This window comes from Echinops telfairi, unplaced genomic scaffold (genome assembly GCF_000313985.2).
Source record: "Echinops telfairi isolate 266 unplaced genomic scaffold, ASM31398v2 ScPeMD7_443;HRSCAF=831, whole genome shotgun sequence".
Lineage (NCBI taxonomy): Eukaryota > Metazoa > Chordata > Mammalia > Afrosoricida > Tenrecidae > Echinops > Echinops telfairi.
The window spans coordinates 84,385,837-84,398,053 of record NW_022104341.1 but is presented as its reverse complement, the minus strand read 5'-3'; the positions used below and the strand labels follow the sequence as shown (position 1 = coordinate 84,398,053).

Sequence of the window (12,217 nt, the reverse complement as noted above, 5' to 3'; positions counted from 1 at the left end):
CACTGGCTGGGGACGGTACGCTCTGCAGGCCGGGCCGGCCCAGCAGGTGCTACCAGGGGTGGGGTAAGCCGTCTCTCAGACCCATCAGCCTCAGCGATCTTTTCTGAAGTCCCCCTCACTGGTCAGTCCCCAGCAGTCTCTGAGGCACCACACTGAAAGGTCGGTGGGCGTTCTGGGGCTGGCAAAGCAGTAAAGAGGTCATGGCATAGGGTCCCCGATGGGATCTCTGTTAACATCCACTGAACGGGGCATGCACGCATTTGGGGGGGAGGTTCCCTTTTCTGTGAATTTGGTGGTCAACCCACTGCCCTCTGGTCCCTTCCGAGCCACAGGGTTTTCCCGGCTTTGTAATGCTTTAGAGAGGCCGCCAGCCTCATCTTTCTCCCGTGGACAGGCAGGTGGGTCTGAACCAGGGAGCTAACATGGACACCATAGTGCCACTGGAGCGAGGGCGGAGTGACACTGGGTCTGCGTTCACAAGCCGGAAATGATGGGGATGGGGGTGTGCGCCCCGAAGGGCGCCATCAAGGACACTGAGAATACGATGTTTTTACCACAATCAACATCGACACAGGTGGGAGTGGCAGCCAGGCTGTAGGGCAGTGGTTCTCAACCTTCCTAATGCCGAGACCCTTCCATACAGTTCCTCATGTCGTGGTGACCCCCCCCTCCCACCATAAAATGATTTTCATTGCTACTTCATCACTGTCATTTTGCTGCTGTTAGGAATCGGGTGACCTAAGTGAAAGGGTCCTTTGACCCCCAAAGGGGTTGCGACCCACAGGTTGAGAACCGCTGCTGTAGAGCCAGGCGGGCCTGCCAGGCTCTCCCCATAGAAGGCCTTCGGCAAGCCACTCCACATCTCTGGTCTCAGACGCTTCACGTCTAAAACAGGGGTTACCCCCTGCCCTTCTTGACTCTTATGAGCACACTCAGCAACAGTGATCAGTGCAAAACGGCAATCAGTACAAGCCTTGGGGGGCGTCCTAAATGCCCTACGTAGATCAACGTATTTAGTCTTCCCAAGAGCCCTAGGAGGTACGTGCATTCTTACCCCCGTGTTTGCTGGGAAGATGGGGCTCGACCTCGACTCAGAAGAGTCTTCTCACTGGGCCAGCCTCAAGCAGCGCGTTCCCCAGACACACTTCCCTGACTTCCTGTGGGCACAGACTGAGGGCCAAGGCTCTGGCTGAGCCTTTGACTCCAGGAAGACCCAGTCACCCATGATGCCCAATGCTCACTTCCACCCAGGGTGGGCTCGGGGTTCTGGCTGCCCTGGCCTGGGCTGGGTGCCCAGAACAGGCAGCCCTGGCTGGATGGCTTTCCCTGGCCCTGACCATGGGGACAGGAGGCGGCAATAGCCCAGCTGGGCCTTGGCCGTAATGAGGCCTCATTAGCGGAATCCAGCTGCTCCAGCCCCACTTAGGGAGGCCGACTCCCCCAGCCCTTGCTTCTGACTTTGCTTAATAGGAGTCGGCATGCTTCCAGAGGGGCAAGGAGTCTAGGGGCTCTGTTGCCCCGAGTCACTGGAGGGAAGGTGGTGCTGAGTTAGGGCTGCAAAGGGCTGGGGACAGGGAGAGGCGAGGGTGAACTCAAGGAGGGTGGGCGGAGAGAAGGGCAGGGTCCTAGAGGAACACTGGGCCTTCCCTCTACATCTAGACCAGGGGGTCCTCAAACTTTTTAAACAGGGGGCCAGTTCACTGTCCCTCAGACCCATTGGTGGGCCAGACTATAGTTTAAAAAAAAAAACTATGAACAAATTCCTATGCACACTGCACAGATCTTATTTTGAAGTAAAAAAGCAAATAGGGCAAAAACACCCGGCCGGCCGGATAAATGTTCTCACCGGGCCGCATGTGGCCCGTGGGCCATAGTTTGAGGACACCTGATCTAGACATTGCCACTCTCTGGCAGGGGTGAGGGTGGGGCCAGGGCATGGACAGCAAGATCAGCCCAGGCTCACCACTCAGGCCACCCTTCTTCTCTGTGGCAAGTCCTACATTGGGAGAGTGCCCACTGTGTGTTAGGCCTTGAATGAGTGGAGGGCCCACTGTGTGTCAAACCCCTGCTAGGGAAGCACCACTAGGTGTCAAGGCGATACTAGGAGAATTCCTACTGTGTGCCAGGTCTGGGCCAAGAGAGTTCCCACTGGGTATCAGTCCTGTGCTAGGAGAACACCCACTGTGTGCCAGGACCTAGGGCAGGCTCAGGCCTGGGTTGAGAAAGTGCCTACTCTGTGCCACACCCAAAGTTGGGAGAACAGTGTGTGTTGAGCCCATGCCTATGAGCGCCTGTGCGGTTTGGGTTCTGCACTGGGCACCTGTCTCATGTGTGTGAGATTCTGTACTGGGTGAGAAAGAACCCAATGGGTGCCCAGGCTCAAGCAGGATGGGCGCCCACTGTGTGTCTAGCACATGCTTGAGGAGTGACTACTGGGTGATAGACAAGCTCCCTACTGAGGGAGTGTCCAACATGGGCCTTGTCCATACTAGTTGGGCATTTGCTACATGCCAGGACTAGTGCTAGGAGACGCCCAGTGGGTGATGGGTCCTCTACCAAGGGAATACCCCTGTGCGCGCTCAGCCCTGAGCTTGGTGAGCCCCTAACATGTGCAGAGCCTGCTCCAGCACTTAGCACCCACTGTGCGCCATGCCTTTAGATGGACACTGCAGACAGGAGGTGCCCAAGCCCTCTCATGAAAGCACAACATGCGAGGGGTGAGGGGGTGAGGGGCAGCCTGTGGTGGATTCAGATGTGGGGGCACCCAGAACCCAAGTCTGGGTGACTGCGCTTTCCTTCAACATAAGGCAGAAGCATCGATCGACCAGGGGCAGAAGCAAAAGGTGTATCAGAGACGTGGCCAAGGGGTTCACCTTGCCTGGCCAAGACCTGGTCTGGATGGCATAGGGGAGGGGACTGAGTCTAGCCCGTGAACTTTCAACTTGGTGTAAGACCATGGGGTTCAAGTAGAGTCAGTAGGGGCTCTCATGCCTCCTGGCCAGGGTTCCTCTGTTCAGGTGCCCCTGCTCTCTGAGATCCTGGCATTCCTACCCCCCCCCCCCCCCACATGTACAGAACCACTAAGTCTCTAAGGAAGAGCCATGCCACCCCACCCCTGTGGCCCCCAAGCAGCCCAGCTGCTCCCAGAAGCTCGGAGGCACCCTGGCCAGCTGGGTTCTCGGATGACCCTGTCCTAGGAGTTGCTGAAGCGTGAGGGAGCCAGTAGAGCTGGCCTGGCAGAGACCATCTGGGCTGGGAATGGGGGCGGGAGCACGTGCAGTCAGCATGTGGGCCTGTGCACGTGCTGGGAAGTGACTTGCTTCTCCACGGGGCACCTGTTCCAGAGCCCAGCAGACACTCCCAGGATGATCCAGGGTGTCTGTCAACAGCGAAGACCCAAGAGGCCCATGTTCTCACACCCGAGCCTGGGGCAGGATGGAAGGGAGGAACCCGCGGTGAGGGGCCAGTTGCCTCCTCTGGACACACTGGACGTGCACAGGGCAACTGAGAGATGCAGAGACCAGGAGAAGGCCAGGTACCATTGGGAGTCCAGACGTGACCCTCTAGGACCTTCTCTTCGGACAGCCCACAAAACAGGCCGCCCGGGAGGAGTCTCCCCGGCCACTCCCGTCTCCGAAAACACTGCCATTCCATCAAGGGTCAATACTGCTGCCCAGGGAGCTTGGCAGGGGCCATGCACAGCACCACACAGGCTGCATCCAGAGACCAACCCCGAAGGGAATCGGCTTCGGCTTCACACTGGAGCCGGAGAAGAGAGTAGCCCAAGGTCATTGGCAGAACTGAAAAGGAGGCAGGAATAGAATCTCTGAACAACCATGGGGAGTGCCCAGGGGACAGATGCTATGAGCTTCAAGCGCAGAGGCAGCGGGCAGAAGCCAAAGGGCAGAGGACACAGAGGAAACTGAGCTCCAGCTATCTTTAGGCACATCCTGGTGCTGGGAACGGGAGCCCCAAGGCAGCATTCCCGACCACAGGCGGGCCAGCCGGCCGGGCTGGCGGGGCCCAGGAGCCGGGGCCCCTCAACTTCCTGCTCTCCATGCCCGCTCATGTGGGTCCTGTCTGCCTCCTGTCTGCCTGCCCCAGTTCTCCAGGGCCCCTCCAGGGAAAGGGGACCAGCTGGGGTGGGTGGGCAGGTGGGTGATTCAAGAGAGTTTCTCAGGGTTCACAACCAAACCGAACCAAACTCACTGCCATCGAGTGGATGCCGACTCATCGCGACCCTGTGGGGCAGAACGGCCACACTGAGTTTCTGAGACGTAAGTGTTTGCGGGAGAAGAAAGCCCCCCCTCCCCTCCCCACCCGTCTTTCTCCCATGGAGCAGCAGTTGGGTCCCGGCCCGATGCATAGCCACTATGCCACCAGGCTCCCTCTCGGGGTCCACCAGGCCTGGAATCTCCATGCAGCACGGAGAAGATCCTTGCTACCTCACCTGCTATAGACCCAGGGCAATCCCTAGACTTCCGGGAAGGGAAGGCTAGTTTGGGGCTCTGTCATAGGATGTGCAAGAGCCTAGGCCAGGAACATCCCTCTGGGACTGACTCTGAGCCACCAGGCCTCCAGGACCACTTGAGGAACCTCGATCTATCTAGGCTCATCTAAGCAGGAGAGACCCAGACCAGAGCGGCGGGCGGCGTGGGGAGCTGGATGAGGGGCTGGGGCTGGAAGCGGAGAAGGGGGCTGTCATCAAGAGGACCCCGAGAGCCTGGAGCAGGACTGCCATCTTCCCTCCCCAAAGTCGGGTCCAAGTACTTTTTGAGTGCCAAAGCTCTCTGGGGAGGGGCAGGGCTGGTTTGCAGAGGGGTTAGCGGAGACCCCAGGCTAATGAGTCTTGACCCGAATGAGAAAAGCAACAGAAGGACTTGCCAAGGGAGAGGTCACACTCATCCCTGGCTCCCTCTCCTCACAGCTGTGCGGTCCAACTTGTCCCGAGGCGTGATCTCGAGAGAAGCGCTATCACCGCTGCCTCTTGGGATAGAGTCTAACATCTCTCTGGTTTAGCTTCCTGTCAGGACCCCGGTCCGTCCATCAATGAGACCTGCTCCTGACCCAGGCCCTGGCCTTGCCCGCTGTGGGGTTCACAGCTGGCGCTGCTCACTAGGTGTGACTCACCATCAGTCCTCCTGCACTCTCAGTAGAAAAGGCAGGCAGGCCGGGGTGGGGAGGGTGGAAGAGGGAGATTTTCTGAGAGGCCTCAGGAGAGGATTCCCGACCAAATGCCCTTTGTCTCTGGTCAAACCCGAAGGTTACTTGTTCTGAGTGAGAAGGAGCCCCAGAAATGGAGGAAAGGCAAGCTAACGGAGCAGAGGAGACCCCTGGCACCATGGTTGAACACTCCCTGGGGTAAAGACTGGAGGGGTAGTCAGGGGGACATGCCAAGGTGCCGGCCACAAGATGGCACCAGATGCTCCACCATCCTCCCTGCAGGTGGAGCTGTGTCCTGCGCCCATCCCTCCAGGGTATCTCTAGTCACAGGTGCAGGAGTAGCCTCATGCCTCTTGCCCTGCCTGTGCGGGCTCTATGGCCGGATTTGTCCCACTGTGGGGTTGGAGCCACAGCACTGTCCACTCTACTGGGTGAGGCCTTGTCCTGTCAGGAGGCTAGGGCAGCCGGAGAACTCCGGAGCCCCAGCCGTGCCAGACCCAGACCCCAAAGAGCCTCCTCCTGGGCCCTCCTGTCAAAGCAAATGGCTTACAGAAGGTCCTACTGGATGGGGTATACTTCTGGCCCCCTCCCTCTCTGCAGCCTGGTCCTGGTACTCACCAGCATCCCTTTGGCACCTTTTCCTACCATGGTGGCAGTAGGTTGGGGTCTCTGGAGTCCCAGGCAACACTTAGAGGCTCTGCTTCCAGCACCTTCAGACCACGGGGCTCAGGAGCTGTGGAGAGAGCAGGGGTGAGGTGAAGCCCCGGGAGAGGCAGTGGCATGTGGCCCTGGGACTCCCCAGCCCTTCCACCCTCTCCCTTCCCCCTGCCCCAGGCCCTTTGCACGTCCCACTCCTTTCTGGATGGCCGTCTGATCCAGCTCCTTCCCTGCTCTTCTCCCGACCCTTCCCCACACCCCCTGGTTTCCAAGTTTTCCTGTCCCAGTGGGCAGAGGTCTATTTTTGACTCTCCAGATGCCAAATTCTATAAAAGATACGAATGAACACAGAACTGGGATGGGGTCCAATTCCATCAGCGTCTATGTGAATGGCTTCAACCTTTCCCCTGGAGGGGAGTCAGCTCAGCTCAGCCTAATGTACTCCCCAGCCTCACGCCGCCAGGCAGCTAGCATGGTCCTCCCTACGCCACCTGGCACCGCTCAGCCTGGGTTCCAGGGTGTCTGGGTTTGTAGCTGTGTCACTACCTGGGACCATCAGCTCTGGTCCCACCAAACACCGCACGGCCAGTCATGCCTCCCTGCCTCTGTCTGTAACACCTTCTGTTCTTCCCGGCACGCTCTCCTCCGACAGAATGAACACACAGCTTCGTCCTCTCTGTTTTGCACAGGAGCCCTGGTAGAGCAGCCGGCAGAGCATTGGGTTGCTTATGGAGAGGTCAGTGGTTTGAACCCACCAGCCACTCTGCAGGAGAAAGATGAGGCAGCCTGCTTAAGGATGTATGGCCTCAGAACCCCCAGGGAGCAGTCCGACCCTGTCCTATGGGGCCGATGTGAGTTGGCATCCGTTTGATGGTGGCAGATTTTGTTTCGATTTGTACAGATTTCCACTAGTGTCCTCATCCTATCACGTTAGACGTACGTGTCTTTGAGCCCGTCAACTGCGACTCCCTGAGTGTCCCCAGGGCTTGGGGTGGGCTGCACGGATGCCCCCTGTGCCCGGGGCCAACACACACAGTGCTGGGTTTTCAGAAAGTATTGGTTGCGTGGAACTGAAGGGAAATGAGTGAGGCTGAGGCTGTGGGATGTGAGGTTCGAGCTTCCGAAAGGCAGCAGCGTGGAGCCGCAGAGCTGCAGGACCGGGCCGATGGCTACAGATTTCAGAGGACAACGGGGGATGGCAGAGGGGGGGCTTCTGACAGGCCCCGAAGAGGGCTCAGCTTGGAGCAGCCTCTGAGAACCCTTTGATTACTATTAGCATAATACTTTTTTATTAATCATTTTATTGAGTGACTCTTACAAATCTTACGACAATCGAACATTCATTTGCATTAAGCACACTGATACATAGGTTGCCATTCAACATTTCCCAAACATGTTCTTTCTACGTGAGCCCTTAGTATCAGCCCTCTTTTCCCCCCACTCTCCCCCCACACTCACAGAGAATTCTGTCGTGGGGAGCGGTGGTTGAACACCGGGTCCGATGGACAAGGGTGCACGATCCCAGGTGCGGGTTGGGCTCTATCTCTGAGACTTCCCCGTACTTTCCCTCCCATGGTTGCTCGGTGTCCCCTGCCCCACCCTGACCACCTCTGACCCACAGGCCCAGGAAATCATTGAAAGCCGGGACAAGCCATGAGTAAGAAGCTGTTTGCCTATGCAAAGTAGCCTGCCCTGTCTCCTCTGGCAGGGACCCTGCCAACAGGAACCCAGAGATGACCAGTGCCCTTTCATACCTGCCTAGGCTGCTCTCTCTGCCACACCAAGTGTCCTCTGAAAGACACCCCCCCCCCTTACCACTGCCCCCGCTTGAGGCTTTAGCTCTCCTGTGGCTGTTAGAAGGGGGAGCTTTCACACTCTGAGCCTCCCACACAGACGTTGCAAATGCTGGATTTGACTCCTTAAAGCTGCCTCTGCCCAGCCAGGGAACGGTGACAGGAAGGGCCCGGTGACCAACATTGGACTTAGGATCTGTCGTTACAAGCAAGCACCCTTCCCAACCTCTCCACCTCCAAAGCCTCTATTGAAAACTTGGGGTTTGTCATAGCAAACGGGTGCTACTTTGCAACACAAACCATTATGATGATGGCTACTGTAGTACTACGTTAGAGACGTTTCAGCGTCTCTGGAAGTATTTCCTTAATGTCTCTTAGGTACATCAGAGACTTTACATTACGACAAACACTTGACTGAGTGATGTTAAACGCAAACTGTACGGTCCTGACTCAGGTGCACATTCGACTTCCAGAGAGACTGATGAACAGAACTTATGGACAGACTTATGAACGGATGGTAATCTGGTGATTGCAGGAAGAAGAGCAGAAGCCCTGTTTGAGAGCCACCTCCGTGGTTAAGCGTGGGGCTGCTAACCACAAGGTTCGTAGTTCGAAACCACCAGCTGCTCTGTGGGGGAGAAACGGGGTTTTCTGCTCCTCGAAAGAGTTGGCAGTCTTGGAAACTCACAGGGGCAGTTCTACCCTGTCCTGGGGGTCGGCATGGATTCGCTGGCCATGAGTCTGTGTTTGGCCTGGTCAGAAAACGGAGTCTTCTGGCCTTGAACTCAAGCTACCTTGCGCTCTCACACAGGTCCCCATTGTAGCTCAGCACCCCAGGGTTGGAGTGGAGAGGAGAGAGAGAGGGGGGGCGGGCAGGCTCACAGAGGCTGAATGCCTTGCCAGGAAGAGCCTCAGCTAGGACTTGAACCAACACCCTCAGCCCCAGGGGGCCTTCTCCAGAAACTGCTTCCCGGATCACCTGTCTCTGATTCTCAGGGGATCATTTCCTCCCAGGGCTGTGAAAGCCTGGCTGGAGCCAGAGGGAGCACCGGAGCCTTGGCTTTTACACACTTGATTGTTAACCTCAAGGTCAGCAGTTTGAACCTAGCAGCCTTTCAGTGGTAGTTTGTATCTATAAAGATTTTAGCCTTGGGGGGAAGGGGGTTGGAGAACAGAAGCTGACCCCAAGGGCTCGATAGAAAGTATCTGTCTAGAAAAGAATGATGGCAACATATGTACAAATATGCGTGATACAACTGATGTCTGGATGATAATAAGCATTGTAAGAGCCCTCAATAAAGTGATCAAAAGAGGGCAAGATATGACAATAATAATGTATAAATTATCAGGGGCTCATGAGGGAGGGGGAGCAGGGAGGGAAGGGGAAAAAATGAGGACCTGATGCAGGGGCTTAAGTGGAGAGCAAATGTTTTGAGAATGATGAGGACAATGAATATACAAATGTGCTTTACTCAATTGATGTATGTATGGATTGTGATAAGAGTTGTATAAGCCCCTAATAAAACGATTAAAAAAATAAAATAAAATGATCAAAAGAAAAAAAAAAGATTTCAGCCATGAAAAAAAAAATCCTATGTTACCATTCTACGCTGTCCTACAGGGTCACTATGAGTTGGCAGCCCACTGCATGACAATGGGTTGCTTTTTTTTTTCCAGTCCTGGGTCAGGCCCTAAGGACCACTGATGATGCAGGTCTGTCCTCAGGGAGCTTGGAGGGCAAAGATTGCCCCATGGCTGCTTCTGGGAGAATGAATTGGTGCACATGCTTTTACTACTGTCCTTGCCATCGCTGTCCCACAGCACCATCAATGGCTAAGTGTCCTGCTGCTCACCCAAAAGCTGGCGGTTCGAACCCACCAGCCACCCTACAGAATCAGGACGCTGGCAGTCAGCTTTGGTAAAGAGTACACGTTATGACATCGTACCACTCTGTCCTGGGGTCACTACGGCTGGAACGGATGCGCTGGCAAAGGGTTTGGGCTTTTCTGCATTCAGAGAGTATGAAGGGGATGCTGTGATGTGTCAACCACTGTTCCAGCTGTGGGGGCTCCATCCTGCCCAGACACCAGATCTGCCTCTAACCCCTGTCTGAGGCCACCCCACCGGCCACAGGGGGCCTCTTTCACAGGCTGGGCAGAGTTCTGGCCATCACCAGGCATGCAACCTCAAGCAAGTTCTTTATCTCCTCGAAGCGTCATCTGTCTCGGTCTCAAAGACATTTCAATCATTCTTCCCTGGTAAATCCTTAAGCTCCCGGTCTCACTCTTGCCTCTCTGTATTTGTGTCTCTTCGCCAGCCAGTCTTCTCAAAACCCCCTACGCCTGACTCCCTCCCGGCCTTTTCCACTGCCAACAGGATGTGGCCTCAATGGCTTAGGCGACTTTGAAGGCTGGCCACAACTCCGTTCATGTATTCCACAAATATTTATTGCAGGCTGGTTAAGGGCCAGGTCTGCGCTAGGCACCAGGGATGAGGGGTCTTTGTCTTCCAGCAGGGAACAAAAGAAGGAAGCAGATGACACAATTTCAAATCAGGACAGACCGCGATAAAGGGGCTGAAGGACAAAGACCCTTTCCTGGGAGTCTGCAGCACAGGGCTTGGCCTTGTCAGTGGGCCAAGGAGGGCTTCCTGGAGGATGTGAGGTCCAAGGGTTCAGAAACCAGTTGCCAGCTGAGTCGATTCCTACCTGGGGTGATCCCATGGGTGTCAGAGGGAAACTGTGCTGAAGGGGGCTTCCCCTGGCTGCTTTTCTGGAAGCAGATCACCAGGGCTGTCTTTCAGGGCATCTCTGGGTGAACTTGAACTCCCAGCCTTTGGGCTAGCAGCCCAGCATGTTAACCCCGTGTGTTTATACCACCCAGGGACTGGGCTAAAAGGGCCTCCACTCAACCGGTTGCTGAGCTGGTTCTGACTCACAGCAACCCTGCAGGGCAGAGTAGAACTGCCCCTGGGTGTTTCCCAGGTGGCGGATCTTCACAGTGGAAAGCCTCCTCGGTCTCCCACAGAGTGGCTGGTGGTCTCCAACGATTGGCCTTGAGGTGAGCAGCCCGTCTCGTGACCCAGGACACCACTGGGGCGCCTTCATGAAAAGGTCAGGGCAGCTCAACGGGCGAAGTCAGAATGGGGAGCAAGGGAAGAGAAAAAAACTTTATAAGCAAATGGAATAAGAGTGTGGCTTGTGGGGGGTTGGTGTCTGACAGGCAGGGAGAAAGTGGCCAGAGAGGAAGCTGGACAGGTCAGCTAGGGCAGGTCTCTGGGGTTGGGATTTTGGTCTTTATCCTGGGTACTTTGGGAGCCAAGGAGTAAGTGCTCAGGTGTGCATTTGCTGCACATCGTCCTAGAAACTAGGATGGGGCTGAAGGATGAAAGCGGGGAGATCTGTCAGGAAGAGGTCAGGCCAGAGGTCAGGCCAGAGGTGACGGGGCTTGGGAGGTGACAGTGGAGGGGTGGGGGAGGTGCACACATTTGAGAGAATACAGACAGAAGGTAACTTTGGTCGGGTTTGGTAATGACTAGAGCTTGGTGGGGAGAGGGAGAGTCCCTGCTTGTGCCAGGGGAGGAAGCTGATGCTAGTGTAAGGGGGTGGTGGTGGCTATTGAGAGATTGTCACTGGACACTGGCTCATCTTCATTCTTTCTTCTCCAAACAGATGGACGGGCCAATCAATTGTAAAGGTCCATCTGGGTCAAGACCTGGAGTCTCCCCTGGGAGTGAAAGGTGGCATGCTCTCCCCCTCCCGACAAGGACCTCACAGATTAGTAGGCAGACAGAGGAGGAAGCACAATGTTATTCACTGTGGTGTCAAGCGTGGAGGTCTGCTGACAATGCCTGGGAATCCAAGCGGGCTACCTGTGGCCACGTGGGACTACTCAGCATTCCCAGAGAGTGCTTGTCTCAGTGGCTCTGTTTAGCCAGCTCCTGCTGCCTTCAGCATCTTTGTCCCCATCGCCACCTGTTAGAGATCCGACCCATCCTCTAAACCTGCCCCTCAGGCATTATCTTCATAGGGCCTCCTTCCTCCCTCCCAGTTGCAGACAGCCTTTCCACAATTCTGCCAGCTCGCGGCTACGCCTGCCGACCACACTCGCCACACGTAGCTTTGCGGCACCGCTGCCGGTGTGTGTGCAAGGCTCACTGCCCCCGTTGGGTGGAGGCGTCTTCCCGGGCAGAGGTATGATCTTTCCGTGTCCTCAGGGCTGGGCATGGAGCCGGTACCTCTGCGTAGGCCTGAGTAAGGGGGCGGTTGCTCTGCGGTCCCTGGAAGCATTGGGCATGCTCAACGTCGCCCATTGGTCCCTTCGCAGATCCGTCTACTCTCATCAGAAGATCAGTCCACCCTCTTCTCTCTATCCTTCACGCGCCCCTCACTTGGAGAGTCCTTCTCTCCTCTTCACTACTCCTTGCCCCCCTAGCCCTGATCTCCCTGCGGCTACACGGTCAGGCATGTTTCAGCAAAGAAAGCGACTCGGGCTTTGTGCGGGAGCTGTCAGAGCACCCCGGGGGCGGCTCCTTTAACGCGGAGCAGCGAAGGGGCGTGGCCTACGAGGAGCAGGCCCGAAAGGGGGCGCGGCTCCTTTAAGAAG

The 12,217-nt window shown here is 56.3% G+C and overlaps 2 protein-coding genes across 2 annotated transcripts in view; one reads left to right on the top strand and one right to left on the bottom strand.

Moving 5' to 3' along the window:
- SLC6A9 (solute carrier family 6 member 9) overlaps nucleotides 1-5,891 on the bottom strand; it is a 26,616-nt gene extending 20,725 nt beyond the window's left edge. Inside the window, exon 1 of the mRNA XM_004699486.2 lies at nucleotides 5,782-5,891. Within this exon, the coding sequence (XP_004699543.1) occupies nucleotides 5,782-5,811 (30 nt within the window). The 5' untranslated portion in view covers nucleotides 5,812-5,891. The remainder of the gene's footprint in view (nucleotides 1-5,781) is intronic.
- Nucleotides 5,892-10,983: 5,092 nt separating this feature from the next.
- LOC105978308 (7SK snRNA methylphosphate capping enzyme-like) overlaps nucleotides 10,984-12,217 on the top strand; it is a 102,262-nt gene continuing 101,028 nt past the window's right edge. The window contains exons 1-2 of the mRNA XM_045291772.1: nucleotides 10,984-11,014; nucleotides 12,047-12,186. Of these exons, the coding sequence (XP_045147707.1) occupies nucleotides 10,984-11,014; nucleotides 12,047-12,186 (171 nt within the window). The remainder of the gene's footprint in view (nucleotides 11,015-12,046; nucleotides 12,187-12,217) is intronic.